Here is a 14,407-nt window from a genome sequence, read left to right as displayed (position 1 = left end):
CTATCTAATCCTTCCGCTGTGGTTTATAATTTTTTTTTTGTTGTATATAAATAAAACTGACAACCCACATCCTAAAAAAAAATTACATAAGGCCAAACATATATATTCAAGTTTTAACAACATAAGATACAGAACATTCTCAATAAAATAAAGAATACATATCTCATCTATACATAAAAAAAATACAATTTTCATCTTATTGAATTTTCAATAATTTCTGTGTGAAACTCATCTCTTGTTTCAGCACCATTATTCTCAAAAAAAAAAAAAACACTACAAAACTCTTTGCTATGACATAATAAGATGATGAAACATGAGGATGTATTTCTAGAGATTTTATAAGAAAATGTTAAGTGTGGAGGATCTGTTTAAATCTATCATCATTGAGTTCCTAATCTATAGGGTTTATGAGAAATGTTAAACAAACTACCTGATAAAATTTTTTTTAACGTCAAACATGTGATGAAAAATCACATGAGAGTGAAAAAAACTAGTATGACCAGACAAGGTCACTCACACTTCCACACATAAGAAAAGTCTTTAACATGCCATCAATCTTTAACAAGAGTATCCAAAAGAAGCACCATGACACGTGCTAATATCTAACATTCCTTGAGCTCGTGACCACACCTCTCACAGTGACACATGTAATGTGTTGGCTAACATAAATCGTATATACTTCTTGTAAAACCCACCTTTAATAAAAAGTGGTTCAAACATAAAAAACTCCAACAAGTTTTGTCTCTTTTACCATGATTATAGATGCGACATAGAAAAATATTATGCACTTATAAAATAGATAAAAATATTGATATCCATTAGATACCTTCAATAATTGATGAAGAAGAAGATACAATATGAATAAATAAGAAATAATCCTCATGATGTACTACTTCAGATAAGATAAATCTAAAAAATTATATCTCTATCATCTTTTAAAAATATACGTGTGTGTGGTTCATCTCTACGTCTCCAAACATAAATGGTAACCATGAAATTCCTATATAGAAGACTCTATTAATCTCTATTATATATATATATATATATTAAAAATTCATGTGATCAATTTTTTCTAGGTCCTCGTGACCACTTGTGTCTAGGTTTTAGTAACCATAATCTTTAGGTATATTTGACCAACTTTCTTCAAGTCATTATCACTATCACTATTGTCTCCAAAAAAATTATGGATCTTTTTTTTATAAAACATTGACAAGATCTCTCACGAACTTAAAGGCATGCTTATAAGGTAACATTTTAATGCAAGCACACATTATAAGTATTTTTTATCCCTTTATAACACGTTAAAATCTGCCAAACATGTATGTTTACAAGACTTCAGGGGGCAAATGATAATACAATAAAAGAAGAAGAAGAATGTTGAAGCTTGGTTGGCATCCCAATCAGGCTTAAAATGTGAACCTTGATTAGGATGGCCAACCAAGCTTCACCTTAAGATTGGTTGTGCAATAACCCGACCAAGAGTTTTTTGTGTCTTGGTTAGGCTACATCCTAACCAAGCTACCCTAATATCTCTCTCTTTCCCTTTTTTTTTCTCTCTCTTCTCCTGGTCATACTCATCCAAGCTTTACGAAGCTTAGTTAGGCTGAGGCTTAACCAAGCTCAAGTTTTGATATGATTGAGCTATTTTTAGCTCACATTGGTTTACTATTCATGAATAGTAATATAAATAGCACTATTTATGAATAGTAATATGCATGGTACTAGTCATAAATAATACTTTTCATTTATATTTCTCTAAATATTTCTAGTTATATTCTAGATATTTTTCTAGTTATATATTCTAAGGTTTTGAGAGAGATAAGAGAAAGATTTATCTGGACAACATTAAATAAAGAACATTATTATTGAGACAGAGGATATCTCTTATTTACATATAAAAATATCATTTTTATCTTCTTGAATTTTTACTTGCTTGTCACTTGATAAAACAAAAATTAAATACTAATTTACATATCAGAGTGTCTCTGATTCCATAAAGGACTTGTTTTACAGGTACAACTGAGGCCCAAATCTCATCAGTTAAGGAAAGTCAACATTTTTTTATGAAGGTTTTCCATGATTTCATGAAGTGTGTGTGTGTGTGGGGGGGGGGGGGGGGGGGGGGAGGGGGGTGGGTTAGTAAATTTATAAATATATAGTGATTAAAAATGACAAAGGGAATGAGTAGGTAAAAAAAAAAAAAAACTACCTATGGACTATACAATATTAAACCAAAAAAATAGCAATGTTTAATACAAAATTCAACAAAAAGAGAAGATATTACCAAGTTGAAGTATAAAGTGATGATGTCGTGAAAAACCTCAAACATGATTGAGATTTCCACAACTACAATCTCGAATTGAAAAAGTGATTAGATCATTGGTCCTGAGTTTTCTTATAATACAAGTCACTCTGCTAGTATAAGGGATCGTCTGATACTTAAGTTTGCATGTGTCAAGAGAGTGAAATATATATATTAAGAGCGTGTGTGTGAAGAAGAGAGAGTAGTGTATAGTGTGAGCTCATATTAGTCTTTTTTTAGCCTTTTTTTTTCTTACTTGGTGATATTTATAAATACCAAGGTCACATAAAATTACATGGTGGGTAGCAAGATGAAAACACGTGGATACATTTGCCTTTTTTTAGCAATACAAAATATTTTTAAGTTGTGTTCATAACAAGTAAGATGAAAACATGTTGATAGTGAGATAAATGAAAAAGATCAGAGAAAAAAAAAAGGCCAGAAAGAGAGAGGATTAAAAGCTAGTTTGGGTTGGATATATATATATATATATAGTTTTTGAGATTTTGTAGTTTTAACTGGAGAAACAATAGTCCTTTGAATTTGTTTTTCTATTCTTGTCAGTTGTTTTCATATGGTATTGAGATTGGTATTGATGAAGTTGTTTTGCTAGATAACATGTTTGATATTTGTTATGATATCTTCACTTGGGTTTCAAAGATCTATTATTGGATTATTAGAAATACTGTCGACAAGTTCCTAAATAGAAATTTTTGTTTTAGATGTTATGGGACATGCATGCTTTGTAAATGAATATATAATATGGTGTTCAAATACATAAAATGATTTGAATAAGTTAAAGAACATGATTTGAAATTTATGTAATGCAACAAGATTAAAAAAATATTTTTGTGTCTCATGTTGTTCTTTTATGAAGGTTTTGATGAACCTAAATCCCTCATCAGATTTTAAATTGTATTTTTTTCTTGATGTTAACTTGTAATATGGATTTACTATAACGGAGAAGGAATACTAATTCAAAGGAAAAATTTGAATTCAACTATAAAAAGCTGTAAAAGATGAAAGTTCAAACAAGTTGGGAATTGGATTTATAAGCTATAAAAAGTAAAAAAAAAAAAACCATAAGTATTGATGGCAAGGTTGTTAAAAACAAATTTTTGACACGGCATGGAAAATACAAAATAAACTCGGATCCTAAAAACAAATCATAAAATTGTAAGGGATTTTAAAATACATTAAAAAAATTTATGCTTCAAATAAAAATTCATACATAGTTCAAGTACCTTAAAATACATGCTTCAAATACAAATTCATACATAGTTTAAGCATATTAAAATAAATGGTTCAAATAAAAATTCATACATAATTAACTAACTTTTCATTAACTAATAAAAATTGGTCCTTGTAAAATCATCAATGGATTATTATCTGATGTAAAATGTAAGATCCTTGTTATATAGATAAAGGATATGAATGCAGGAACTATTATAATGAGTTAAACAAACTTGAGTTTCTAATGATCCTTCTCAAATCCTCTTTTCATTAAAGTTTGTATTTAGTTACACATTCCAAGTTGCCAATGGAAATGAAAAACAAGGTTATATTGATTTTTAGTGATAAACACGCATCCACATGGATATCTCTTGTGGTTAAGTACTCTTCAATACATTATATTTTGCCAACCCATGACATACAATGCCCCCATCACAATCAAAAAATCATCATGAATGCTAATTTCCTAAGTTTTTCAACATACATACCAATCAAATAAGTTTTGCGCAACTTAAGATATTTGCAAGTATCTTGAGTATGTCTGACACAAACTAAAAAGGTTATATATTCAAAACATGAAATTTGAGAATGGTACATGAGTCAAGATCATTTACCCTTTCGATGTTAATAGGACCATTTACTGAAGTCAAACCCAATGCATATCCACAATCATACAGAGACACAAAATTACTTTGTAAAGGAATTATGACATTGTCATGCTGTTTTCTTATTTGATTTTCAATCAAGAAGGTCTACATATAAAAAACATCAAATAAAAAATAGATGAAATAGCAAAGGCATGCAATCCTAACTTTTAATCTCTTTTAGAGAATATAAATTCAAAAAAGAAAGAATATCATTGCACTATTGAGAACAAAATTGATTAAACCTCTAGTGATGTCAATATTACCTCCATATGAATAACACTGTTTTCTTTTACAATCATTTTTTTTAATCACCTATTGGTGTGGTTTGACAGTAAATGAAATGTGTGGTCTTATTGGCACAAAAAATATCCCCAGAAAAACCTTTTAGTTGTTAAACTTTGAGCTATCGTTCTTTTTATTCTCATTTATCTTTGAGTTGTCATTCTTTTTATTCTCATGCAAATAGGTAACTCTTAAGCAATCGACTAGGAAAAACCGATGACACGTTAAGTTATCACTTGTCCAATACTTTTATGGATTAAACAGCTAACAATCTTAACTAAACATAAAATTGAAAAAACAAGGATAAGCCAAGAAAAAATAAAAAGGTGACATCTTTTTCCAAAACATTCTCAACAACCAAACAAAATGACATTACAAATGAAACTTACGGTGTAGAGTGTAGACTATAGAGGAAGTTGTTAATGATGGAAAAAAAGAAAATCATTGTTAATGAAGAGTGAACAGTCTGAAGACTGAAGAGCGCTGCTGCTGTTGATGAAGAAGAAGTTGTGAGCCGTTAATGATAGGAAAGAGGAAGCCATGAGGCGTGAATCGGTGTTTTGTAGGCATGAGTTGTTACCAGTAGAGCGCTACCATTGTTGATGAAGAGGAAGAGGAAGTCGTCTCAGCATTAGGCCGTGAGTTGTTACTAGTAGAGCACTGCCATTGTTGATGAAGAGGAAGAGAAAGTCGTCTCAGCGTTAGGCCGTGAGCTGTTAATAAAGAAAGAGATTAGATTTAGGGATTTAGAATTTTAGGCGGATATAGATTTTGTTTGTTCTCTGTAAATTGTATGTGTATCAAAAAATAAAAGAGATAAAAGAACATGCAAATCGCAATAGCCAATGGCTTAATAGCCGCTGGATAGCTGGAGCGTGGAGGCATGGATACGAGTAGTTTATGTTTTTTGCCAAAATCGTTAAAACAGTCCTGAAATTGCGTTTTTATGTGATCTCACCTGATTTCATCTATTTTCGAGTTCTATGAATGATTTAGCGTGTTAAGCCTACATTGACTTTTAAAATCATACGATTTTATGAATCAAATCGCGATTTTAACAACCTTGATTGACTGTCTTCTTTTAAAAACCAAATTGGATTGATTTGAAACCAGTCGATTTAAATTGATTTCTAGTTTGTTCTAGTTATAAACATGTATATTAAAAAAAAAACCAAATTAATTAGCACGTAATTCGGTGGAAAGAAAGAAGACACCCCCTTTTTAATGGTGTATCAGAAGACCCCATGATGGCTTGCCATTTGAGTATGTCATGATCTCCAACAGATCCACTTGAGCAGTGAGTTTGAGGGTTCTTCATCAAGTCCTTCAGCTCCTTCTCAATCCTACGCTTTGGACCAGTACTATTTCTACCAGCTTATACACCGTCTAGCTTTTCAAGAATAGTAGGTGGTTTGGACTTTGAAATAGAAGGTGACGGTTTTGCAAGAACTAAATGTAAAAGATAAGAGAAACAAGCAATTTTTAGGGGGGATAATTAATATTAAGATAATGAGGCTTTAGTCATTATTGCAAGCGCAAGTACAAGCATGCATGGATTTAGTTGACGATCACACTTAGGCTTATTGCTTTTAGAGAGGGAGAGAACAGAAAATGAAAGTTGAAGACTTTTCATAGCATGATGATCCAAATATGTGCAAATTCCCTCTCGCCATTTAACTTTAAAAATTAGTGGCCTGTGACATATTGCCCTTTGCTATTTCTGATTAGCTTTCTTAATTATCAGCCAAGGACCTTGTTGATAACGAAATTAGACTATTTTTGTTTCTATTCAGAAACAGCAGCCTGGTGATCTACTGGCCTTAGGGCATGGCGAGACTCCCTTTTCATATTCCTGAAAATAGAAAGGTATATACTTCTCAATAAATGCCGGTCTGCATTGCAAAAATGCTGATAGGACCTGAATTCATGAACTTGTTTTAGCTGACGTCCAAAATCTGCAGCATGTTGAAGGAAAAAATGCGTTTAAGGGAACAGATAAATGGGTGGCAAAAAAGGGTAGAGCCATATACATGCAATGGCGAGCTTAATATAGAACTAGCACATGTCAATATGCCATATATATGCTTTCCTTCAAGTTTCGAAAGAGGCAACAAGCAGTAGCAGATCCTAGATCGAAGACACGGAGGGGCCAAGGTCCTCAGAAAAGTAAAAATTAATACTCTAAAGGGATAAAGTAGTTTTTGTAGCAATTCAAGACTAACCTTGCTGTCTTTCCAACACTTATCTTCATGATGCATTACGTTAATCCAATTTCTAAATTTCCTTGTGTGACGATAACATCTTGACCTCCCCTGAGAACCGACCTCCGCTGCCCTTGTAGCAGCTGCATGCGCCGGTGCTGATTCTTTCGACATTTTTTATATTACTACTTTTCTAACATTTCAAGATAAACCTACTGCTTTCCTAGCACTTCTCTTCACTATGCATTACCTTGTGTATGAAACTTCATTGCATAATGATGACATCCTGACCTCCCGGAGACCACGAATTATTCGAACACGAAATTAAATAGTATATTTAACCAATTGAATCTTAATTTACAAAAATTCAAAATAATAATTAAAAATAAAAAACAACTAAAATTCAACAAAACATTCTCATATGAAAAAAATTTCAAAAACAACATTCAACAATTATTAAGAACAATTTTTTTTTAAAAAAATAATGCAAAACAATGTCAAGGAAATAATTGAAAAATTCTAACCTTAATTTTGTTGTGAATTTCAGCCGGGAAGAGAAAAGAATAAAAAAAAGAAAAGATAAGATAAGATAAGAGGAGAAAATAAAAAGAGAAAAGAAGGACATACTTGGCACACATGGAGGAGAAAAGAAGAGAAAAGAACTCTAGGAGGTGGGAAGGAGAGAAAGGAGAGAAATAAAGAGAAAGAGATGCAAAGGACGAGAGAAACGTGTCTGTGATGATTTTAGGGATTCTGGTCTTTTAATTTGAAGTTTTTTACCAATGATTTTACTGATGACTTATCGACAAAACATTAAATGTTAATATTTTCATATGTGTTTCCATCTTTAATATTTAATCAACAAATTTCAATCCCCCCTCCCCTCAAATACCACTAACGATATTTCATTTCATTGGTGAGTATGTATGTAATGAATAATAATTAAAAGTGACATTGAAAAGTAAACAATTTCATTGCTTTTTGGAATATACTTGAACATAATGAACAATATCATGGAGATGTAAGTAATTCCGATGCTCTCTGAAATATACTGATAACTACAATTTATTGGTAATCCCATATGTATACTCAAATAATTACCGATCACTTTTCTATTGAAAAATTAAATATTAATATTTTTAATTTTTCTATTGGTGTCTTTGTCTGTAAAGTCTAATTGAAATTTTCAGAAACCTGCCAAATATTACTGGACTTTCTATTGGTGATAACCTATGTATTGAATACTATAAAGGAGAAAGGAAATTTCAATTCCCTCTAGAATATACTAACGGACTTAATATATTCGTGATACCCTCTATATTGAACACAATGAACAATGATTGAAAGAAGGAAACAGTTCTAATGCTTTCTGAAATATATTGACAGACTTAATTCGTCAGTGATATCCTATATCTTGAATACAATAAACAATGCAATTGAAAGATTAAGAGTTCCATTGCTCTCTAAAACATACCGACGAACTTAATTTGTCTGTAATACCCTTTGTATTTTACTTTTCATTAGTGTAAAATAGCTTTTATTGCTATATTATCATAAATTAAATATCATAAATGGATTTAAATGATAATTATGTCTATAAAAATGACATGTCATCGTAACTACCTCAGTATATACCAAGTGGATATTTCAATATATATTTCTGCTGATATTTATCGATTAATACTTTCAATTGAAAAAATTCACCGCAATCTACTAAAAAAAAATCATCATGGTTTCTGTTTGTATATGTTAATTTTTTGATAGTGAATAATAATCATTTCTCTTGGGTTGAATTTGATAATTAAATTTAGCTATCATTAAAAAAGTTAAGATCTTATTGTATTAAGTATTCTATTCCAAATTTAATAATTACTAATTTATTTTTATACCCTTTTATTTGCAACTTATCTTTTGAACTTTATCGGGTGGAGACTTTAGAATTTACACTAGATGGTTATGTCGTACCCGGATATTGCAACACCCTTAAAAATCTTATTTCATGGAAAGAATGGATTTATGGTATCCTATTCTTTGATGGGGAATGGTCTTGTTTAAGGAATCTCCACCTAGTATTATGGTCATTAAAAACCCTGACTTGTCAGTAAAGATTCTATAGTATGGAACTGGTTATGTAAAAGGAAAGACATTATCACCCCTTAAACGTCCTACTTGAGGCAAGCTACATTGCTAGTTTTGTCATAAATTGCTAACATTTTGTCGGTTTATGTTATGATGGTCTGTATGTAATATTCTTGACTCTAGCGTTAGTAAATATTCAACTACAAATACTTCTAACTCTAGCGTTGATAAATATTATGTAGCTATAAAAATAAAATAAATTTTAATTGATATTTTTTATTCCTGACTCTAACATCAATGAATAAACAAATAAAAATAAATTTATTTTTTATGCATACACATATTTTTTATTTTTATATAGCTAAATAAAATTAAAAAAATTAAATCATTATTTTTATTCTTGACTCTAATATTAGTAAATAAATCAATAAAATAAATTTACATTTTTTTATGCATGCATATATTTTTTATTTTTTATTTATTTATTTTATTTTATTGGGTTGTGCCTAGCTCAACCCGTAAGGGCTGCGCTAGACCTAGTCAGTGGCCCTGCTAGATAAAGCAACATGTGTCTGCTAATTCACATGTGTTGCTCACTATTCAAGTGAATTAAAATTCACTTGAACAGTGCAATCTGTTAATTATTTGGAGGATGAAGCAATGCAGGAGGAAAAAGGTTGCTTACTTGATTTGCTAGAGACGATGAAGATGACAACAAAGTTGATGTTGGTCTTTGTGTTTTTTTCTTGCGTTTTTCCTTTTACTTTCCTTGTCTTTTTTTCTGAGTTTATTCCTCTATTTCCTACCCCCCCCCACCCGAATTCTCTCTGTTTTTGGTCTCTCTCTCACTATAAGTCCTCCTGTTTGTCGTCTCCTCTCTTTATGTTCACTGTTTTTGTTTTCTTAGCAGCTTTTTAGATGATGAAAGAGCTAATGTGATGATGAATATATCGAATTTCTATGAATTTGTTTTGATTGATTTTGGGTCTTTCTTTGTTTGCAGGGATGAAGGCAATGGCAGAGCCAATACTCGTCTCTGTGTTGCTTCATTACTTTTCTTTCCTTCTTTTCTTTGTATATTTGCTTTTCTTTTGCTTTTTTTTTTTTGTGCTCCCCTGGTTCTGTCTCTGGTTTTCTTATGATTTTTCTCCAGTTCCAATCATCTTTTTTTTTTTTTTTGCATCTGTCTTTTTTTTTCCTCCCCTTCTACTTTGCCTTTTACAGAGCCAAAGAGTTTGCCAAAACTAGTCCTTATTACAGTCCTGCATTTACAAGACTATTAATCAATCCACAAGCGGGATCGTGGCTAGAGGTGAGCATTTTCGATTCGGTCTGATTTTCACCCAAAAAATAACCTAACCAATTTATTTATTCATTTTTAAATCATAACCAAAACCGAACCTAAACCAGTTCAAACCGATCAATTTTAGTTCGATTCGGTTAATTGACAGGAAAAATCAGAAAAAATTGATTTCATCTTGGCCAGGCATATCGAGCAGGTTTTCTGAAATTAAAAATAAAAAAGCTAGAAAGAACAAAAGTCAAATGAAAATTTGGAAAAAATAATTCTCACAACATCTATTACAATAATAGCAACATGAGCATACTATGGCAAATCAATAACCTTGTAAATAAATATAAAAAATAAATACAAATAAATACATAATAGATCTACAAAAATTAGAAAAAAAGTAAGAAGGGACAAAAAAATTGAGAGATAAAGATTGACAAGAGGGAGGGCTCTAGAGCTGTAGTTTGGTTGTTAATCCATGAGCTTAGTGGGCTATGCTTAAAGAAAAGGACAAAAAGATTGAGAGATAAGAGATATTGATGGTTGTTCTCTAGATCTACTTTGAGAGAGGGAGGGGTTATGTTTAAAGCCTTAAAGAAAGGTAGAGAGAGATGAAAATGTTGAGGAGCCTGAGGGTGCTGTGAGAAAGGTTGAGAGATGAGAGATGAAGATGGGGGGCTATAAGAACGGTTGAGAGATGTGACAAAGGTTGAGAGATGAAGATGGGAGGGGGGCTATCCTAAGAGATGAAGATTGGGAAACATGAGCGAGAAATGTTGAGAGTAAAGATAGGGGTCGGGGCTGTGTTGAGAGATAAAGATTATGAATTATGGGTGGCGGCTAGAGTTTAGAAAGGAGATGGTGAAAGCTGGAAAGGTAGGTATTTATAGTATTATTGATTTTTTTATTTGAACCGGTTCGGTTCGGTTTATTCAGTTTTAGCCTTTTAAAACCAAAACCAAATCGAACCAGCTTGTTTTTTAAGTTTTTTAATTGGTTTAATCAGTTTTGTTATAATTCAGTTTTTTCAATTATTTTTTTTGGATTTTCTCAATTTAATCAACTTTTTAGTTTTTTTACTATCCTGTAATTGTGGCCAAAGATATTTTCCATGATTGGATCAAATTGCTGCAGTTTTCCTGTTGAATAGGCTTTTTTTGCATGAAATGAAAAGAATAATGAATAGCTCTTCAAAACAACGCCATCTGTATCCTTAGAAATGACTATTTTCACTTTGGTTTTGAACTTCTGACATTTATCATTTAGGTCACCAATTTCATTTATTAAATATTTTCAAGTTCAATTTCTAAATTATGCTGTCTTAACTCAAATTTCAATTTATTCCTCATTTTTATAATTTAAAAATTAGGTTATAACTGTCTATGTATATAACAAGTGAGGAGAACAAGAAAACGAAGTCAGAAAAATATGTGATTTCTCAGTTAATTTGTATGTCTCTTTAATAGGTTCTACGTATCTATAATATCTCAAAATCATATTCTCCAATAGAAAGGAACTAGTTTTAGTATTATCTTTCTCTCAGAAGATCTTAAATTCGATTTTTGATCTGCTTCTGTCCGAACAATGGTGGAACTAGGGGGCAGGCGAGAGCCACGACCCACTCAAAGAGTTCAAATTAGTTCCCGAACTTTAATACTTATTTCATAGAAGTTTTGCTCTTTTTTTTTTTTATTGTTTCTTGGGGCACAGTGGGCAATTCTCCCTTGATAACCACTGTAATACATGAACATCCAAAGTTAAGTCCACCTGCTAACCATTTGATCAATCACTGTTTCACTGAAATCCTTTCACCGTGGCCTGGATGCCTCTTTGCTTGATTTTCCTTTAGGTTCCATCACAGAAAAATTTCAGCATAGCATAACATAACGTCGAAGCAGAAAACCTAAAGAAAATACAGCAGAATATGTGTGTGTGTAGACATCCCGTCACATCTAAATAAAATATAATATAAAATTACCATGGCTAAAGGAGCCAGTCAAGAATATTGTAATGAACCATAGTGAATTTACATCATTTCAGCGCAAATTATCAATATTTATGAGCGAAACTTAAGGAGATGATTGCTAGTTCAGCCAATAGCATACATCTTAGTCCATTTTCTTGCTTTCTTGTTGTAAGCCTCTCTGTTAGTCCTGTAAAGTTTGCAAACAGGACTTGTTGGATCTTCAGGGTTTGGATCTGGAAGCAATGAGCAAATGGAGAGCAACAGATTCTCAATGGTCAGTGCAGGGGTCCATTGGGATCCAAGAATGTCCACACATACAGTTCCATCTTGACTGATGTTTGGATGAAATACCTGGGCATGGCATTTAAAGAGTATCAAATCCTTGTACATAACTCTGCGACTCCAAAATGTTCAAGTATGAATTTTGGAAATCTTCCCACAAGCCCCTTTTGGCCACCACACGTGAATTTCTCAATCAAAGCAGGTTAAAACTATTAGGCCGTATGGACGTGATTGATAGAGCAGTAAATGAGGAGGCTATACCTTAGTTTTCAACTTGATCCTGGGAGGGACAAAAGGGTATTCTGCAGTAAAGTCGATAGAAAGAAAGAAGACACCATGTTCGAATGGTGTATCAGAAGGTCCTATAATGGCTCCTTCCCATTGGAATATGTTGTCTCCAATAGGTCCATACGAGCAATTGATGGGAGGGTCCTTTAATCCACGTTTTAGCTCCTTTTCAATCCTGCACTGTGCATAGTCAGGATTTTTCCTGCTGTCAGCTTTATCTGATACAGGTTTGTGTTTCCCTCGAATAGCAGGGAGTGGAGGTGATAGTTTGGTTTTCGAAGTAGAGTGGGGAAAAGACAGGTACGAAAAATTCTTCATTTTGAGAAGGAGAGTGTTGGAAGAGAGCGAGACAGGTAAAACAACCGAGCCTATGAAAGATAAGAAGATCATTGACAGACGAATGCATGGAGTCTATATAACTTGGAAAACTGTGGACAATTCCGAGTCAGGGACTAGAGAAGTTCGGCAAGTGAAAGCTCATGGGCTAAAGGACCTTGACAGCATGGTTGGACTATTTTGTTGTTACTTGAACATAGCAGTTGAGTGTAGTGGCACTGAGGACATGTTGGAGGGAAGTGCCTTTTAGACTTCTTAGGGCAGCTATGAAAATCATTCTGAGATTAGGTCCAAAATTATTTCAAACTTGAATGATATATCTCCTTCGATAATTCCCATTTTCTCACTAATCCTTGATGAGCAGGCTGCAGATACAAATCTTTGAGGTTGGGGTTTTCTTGCTGGTACAGATTTAAAAGGTGCATCCTGTCAGCACAAATCCCCATTTTCTATCAATTTGCCTAAATTAAAGTGATTGTAAAAGTTTTACAGGACAAATCAAAGTGATTTTCAAGTTTCAATCAGCCCTTGATATTTATTCATGCAGTGCGGTGTTTGATTTATCAATATATATATTATAGTTTTTTTCAAACTATAACAGCAAAAACAAAATGCTATCACCCTACTAAACACATAATTATTTCAAAACATGATGGCAAAAACAAAACCTTATCATAATACCAAGGAGACAATTGCTGCTTGTGCCTGCGGACTTGATAAATCACATGTCGGTATGTTACTAGTAAGCATCTACATGAACAAATAGACAGTTGGCCAACACTAGGAAACAGGGATTAACACAAAATGAGCACAGACCATAGCCCATAGGCAGTTCTTCAAGCTTTTTATAGGTCACGACTTCACAGTATCTGTCCTAAGCTAAAAGTCTACTGTTTCTTCTCTATCTTTTGAAAAAGAAAAACAGTACGTTATTCTATCAAGTCTTAATCAACCAGTAGAGGTATGCTGCCCAGTTGCCTCCTCCATTGTACATCCATGATGTGTGGTCCTCAGTGGCAGACAGCACCGAGTTACAGAAGTTCACATTTCATTTCATAGGGCAAAAGAAGGAAAAGGTACTGCTATGCAAGATTAGCAAGCTTATGTCTTGCCCTAAAAGGGCTATCTTGAATCAGACGTCGAAGATCATGAGTACAACTTGCTATAGGTTTACAGTACAGCAACCTGCAGATATTAATGGGAGCCAACGAACTTAAATAAGACAGATAAGATGGATGTAGAGTTACACCGTTTTGACCTCCAAATTATAAAAGAGCAAATATGAGACCACTCGAGATTTTTATATTATTGGATTTCTAAATTTTAAGCCATATAATCTAATAATTATATACAAAAATACAGTTTTAAAAGAACATTATAAAAACATTTTCTCAAAATAGATTAAAACTAAAAGTAAAAATAATTATTTATAAATTTATAATTATCTATTTAAGATACACAAATAAAAAAAAAATACAAGTTTCTGTAATAATAATTACA

General features: G+C 32.4%; 1 protein-coding gene across 1 annotated transcript; it reads right to left on the bottom strand.

Moving 5' to 3' along the window:
• Positions 1-11,753: 11,753 nt before the first annotated feature.
• Positions 11,754-13,410, bottom strand: LOC105137746 (ubiquitin-conjugating enzyme E2 D2-like). The gene is made up of 3 exons (XM_011043590.1): positions 12,545-13,410; positions 12,141-12,352; positions 11,754-11,878 (listed from the first exon to the last, which is right to left on the bottom strand). The coding sequence occupies exons 1-3, from the start codon at positions 12,959-12,961 to the stop codon at positions 11,830-11,832; spliced, it is 678 nt and encodes a 225-aa protein (XP_011041892.1). The 5' UTR covers positions 12,962-13,410; the 3' UTR covers positions 11,754-11,829.
• Between the last annotated feature and the right edge of the window lie 997 nt (positions 13,411-14,407).

This window comes from Populus euphratica, unplaced genomic scaffold (genome assembly GCF_000495115.2).
Source record: "Populus euphratica unplaced genomic scaffold, PopEup_1.0 scaffold163.1, whole genome shotgun sequence".
NCBI lineage: Eukaryota > Viridiplantae > Streptophyta > Magnoliopsida > Malpighiales > Salicaceae > Populus > Populus euphratica.
Note: the sequence above shows the minus strand (reverse complement) of the source record. Positions and strands in the feature narration are given on the sequence as shown.

What these genes read in the sequence shown, in the direction of transcription:
- LOC105137746 (XM_011043590.1), bottom strand. Translation starts at nt 12,961, where the DNA reads ATGATCTTCTTATCTTTCATAGGCTCGGTTGTTTTACCTGTCTCGCTC. An exon ending in GGATCAAGTTGAAAACTAAG is followed by an intron (nt 12,353 to 12,544) that starts GTATAGCCTCCT and finishes TGCCATGCCCAG; the next exon opens with GTATTTCATCCAAACATCAG. An exon ending in GCAAGAAAATGGACTAAGAT is followed by an intron (nt 11,879 to 12,140) that starts GTATGCTATTGG and finishes TGGAACCTAAAG; the next exon opens with GAAAATCAAGCAAAGAGGCA.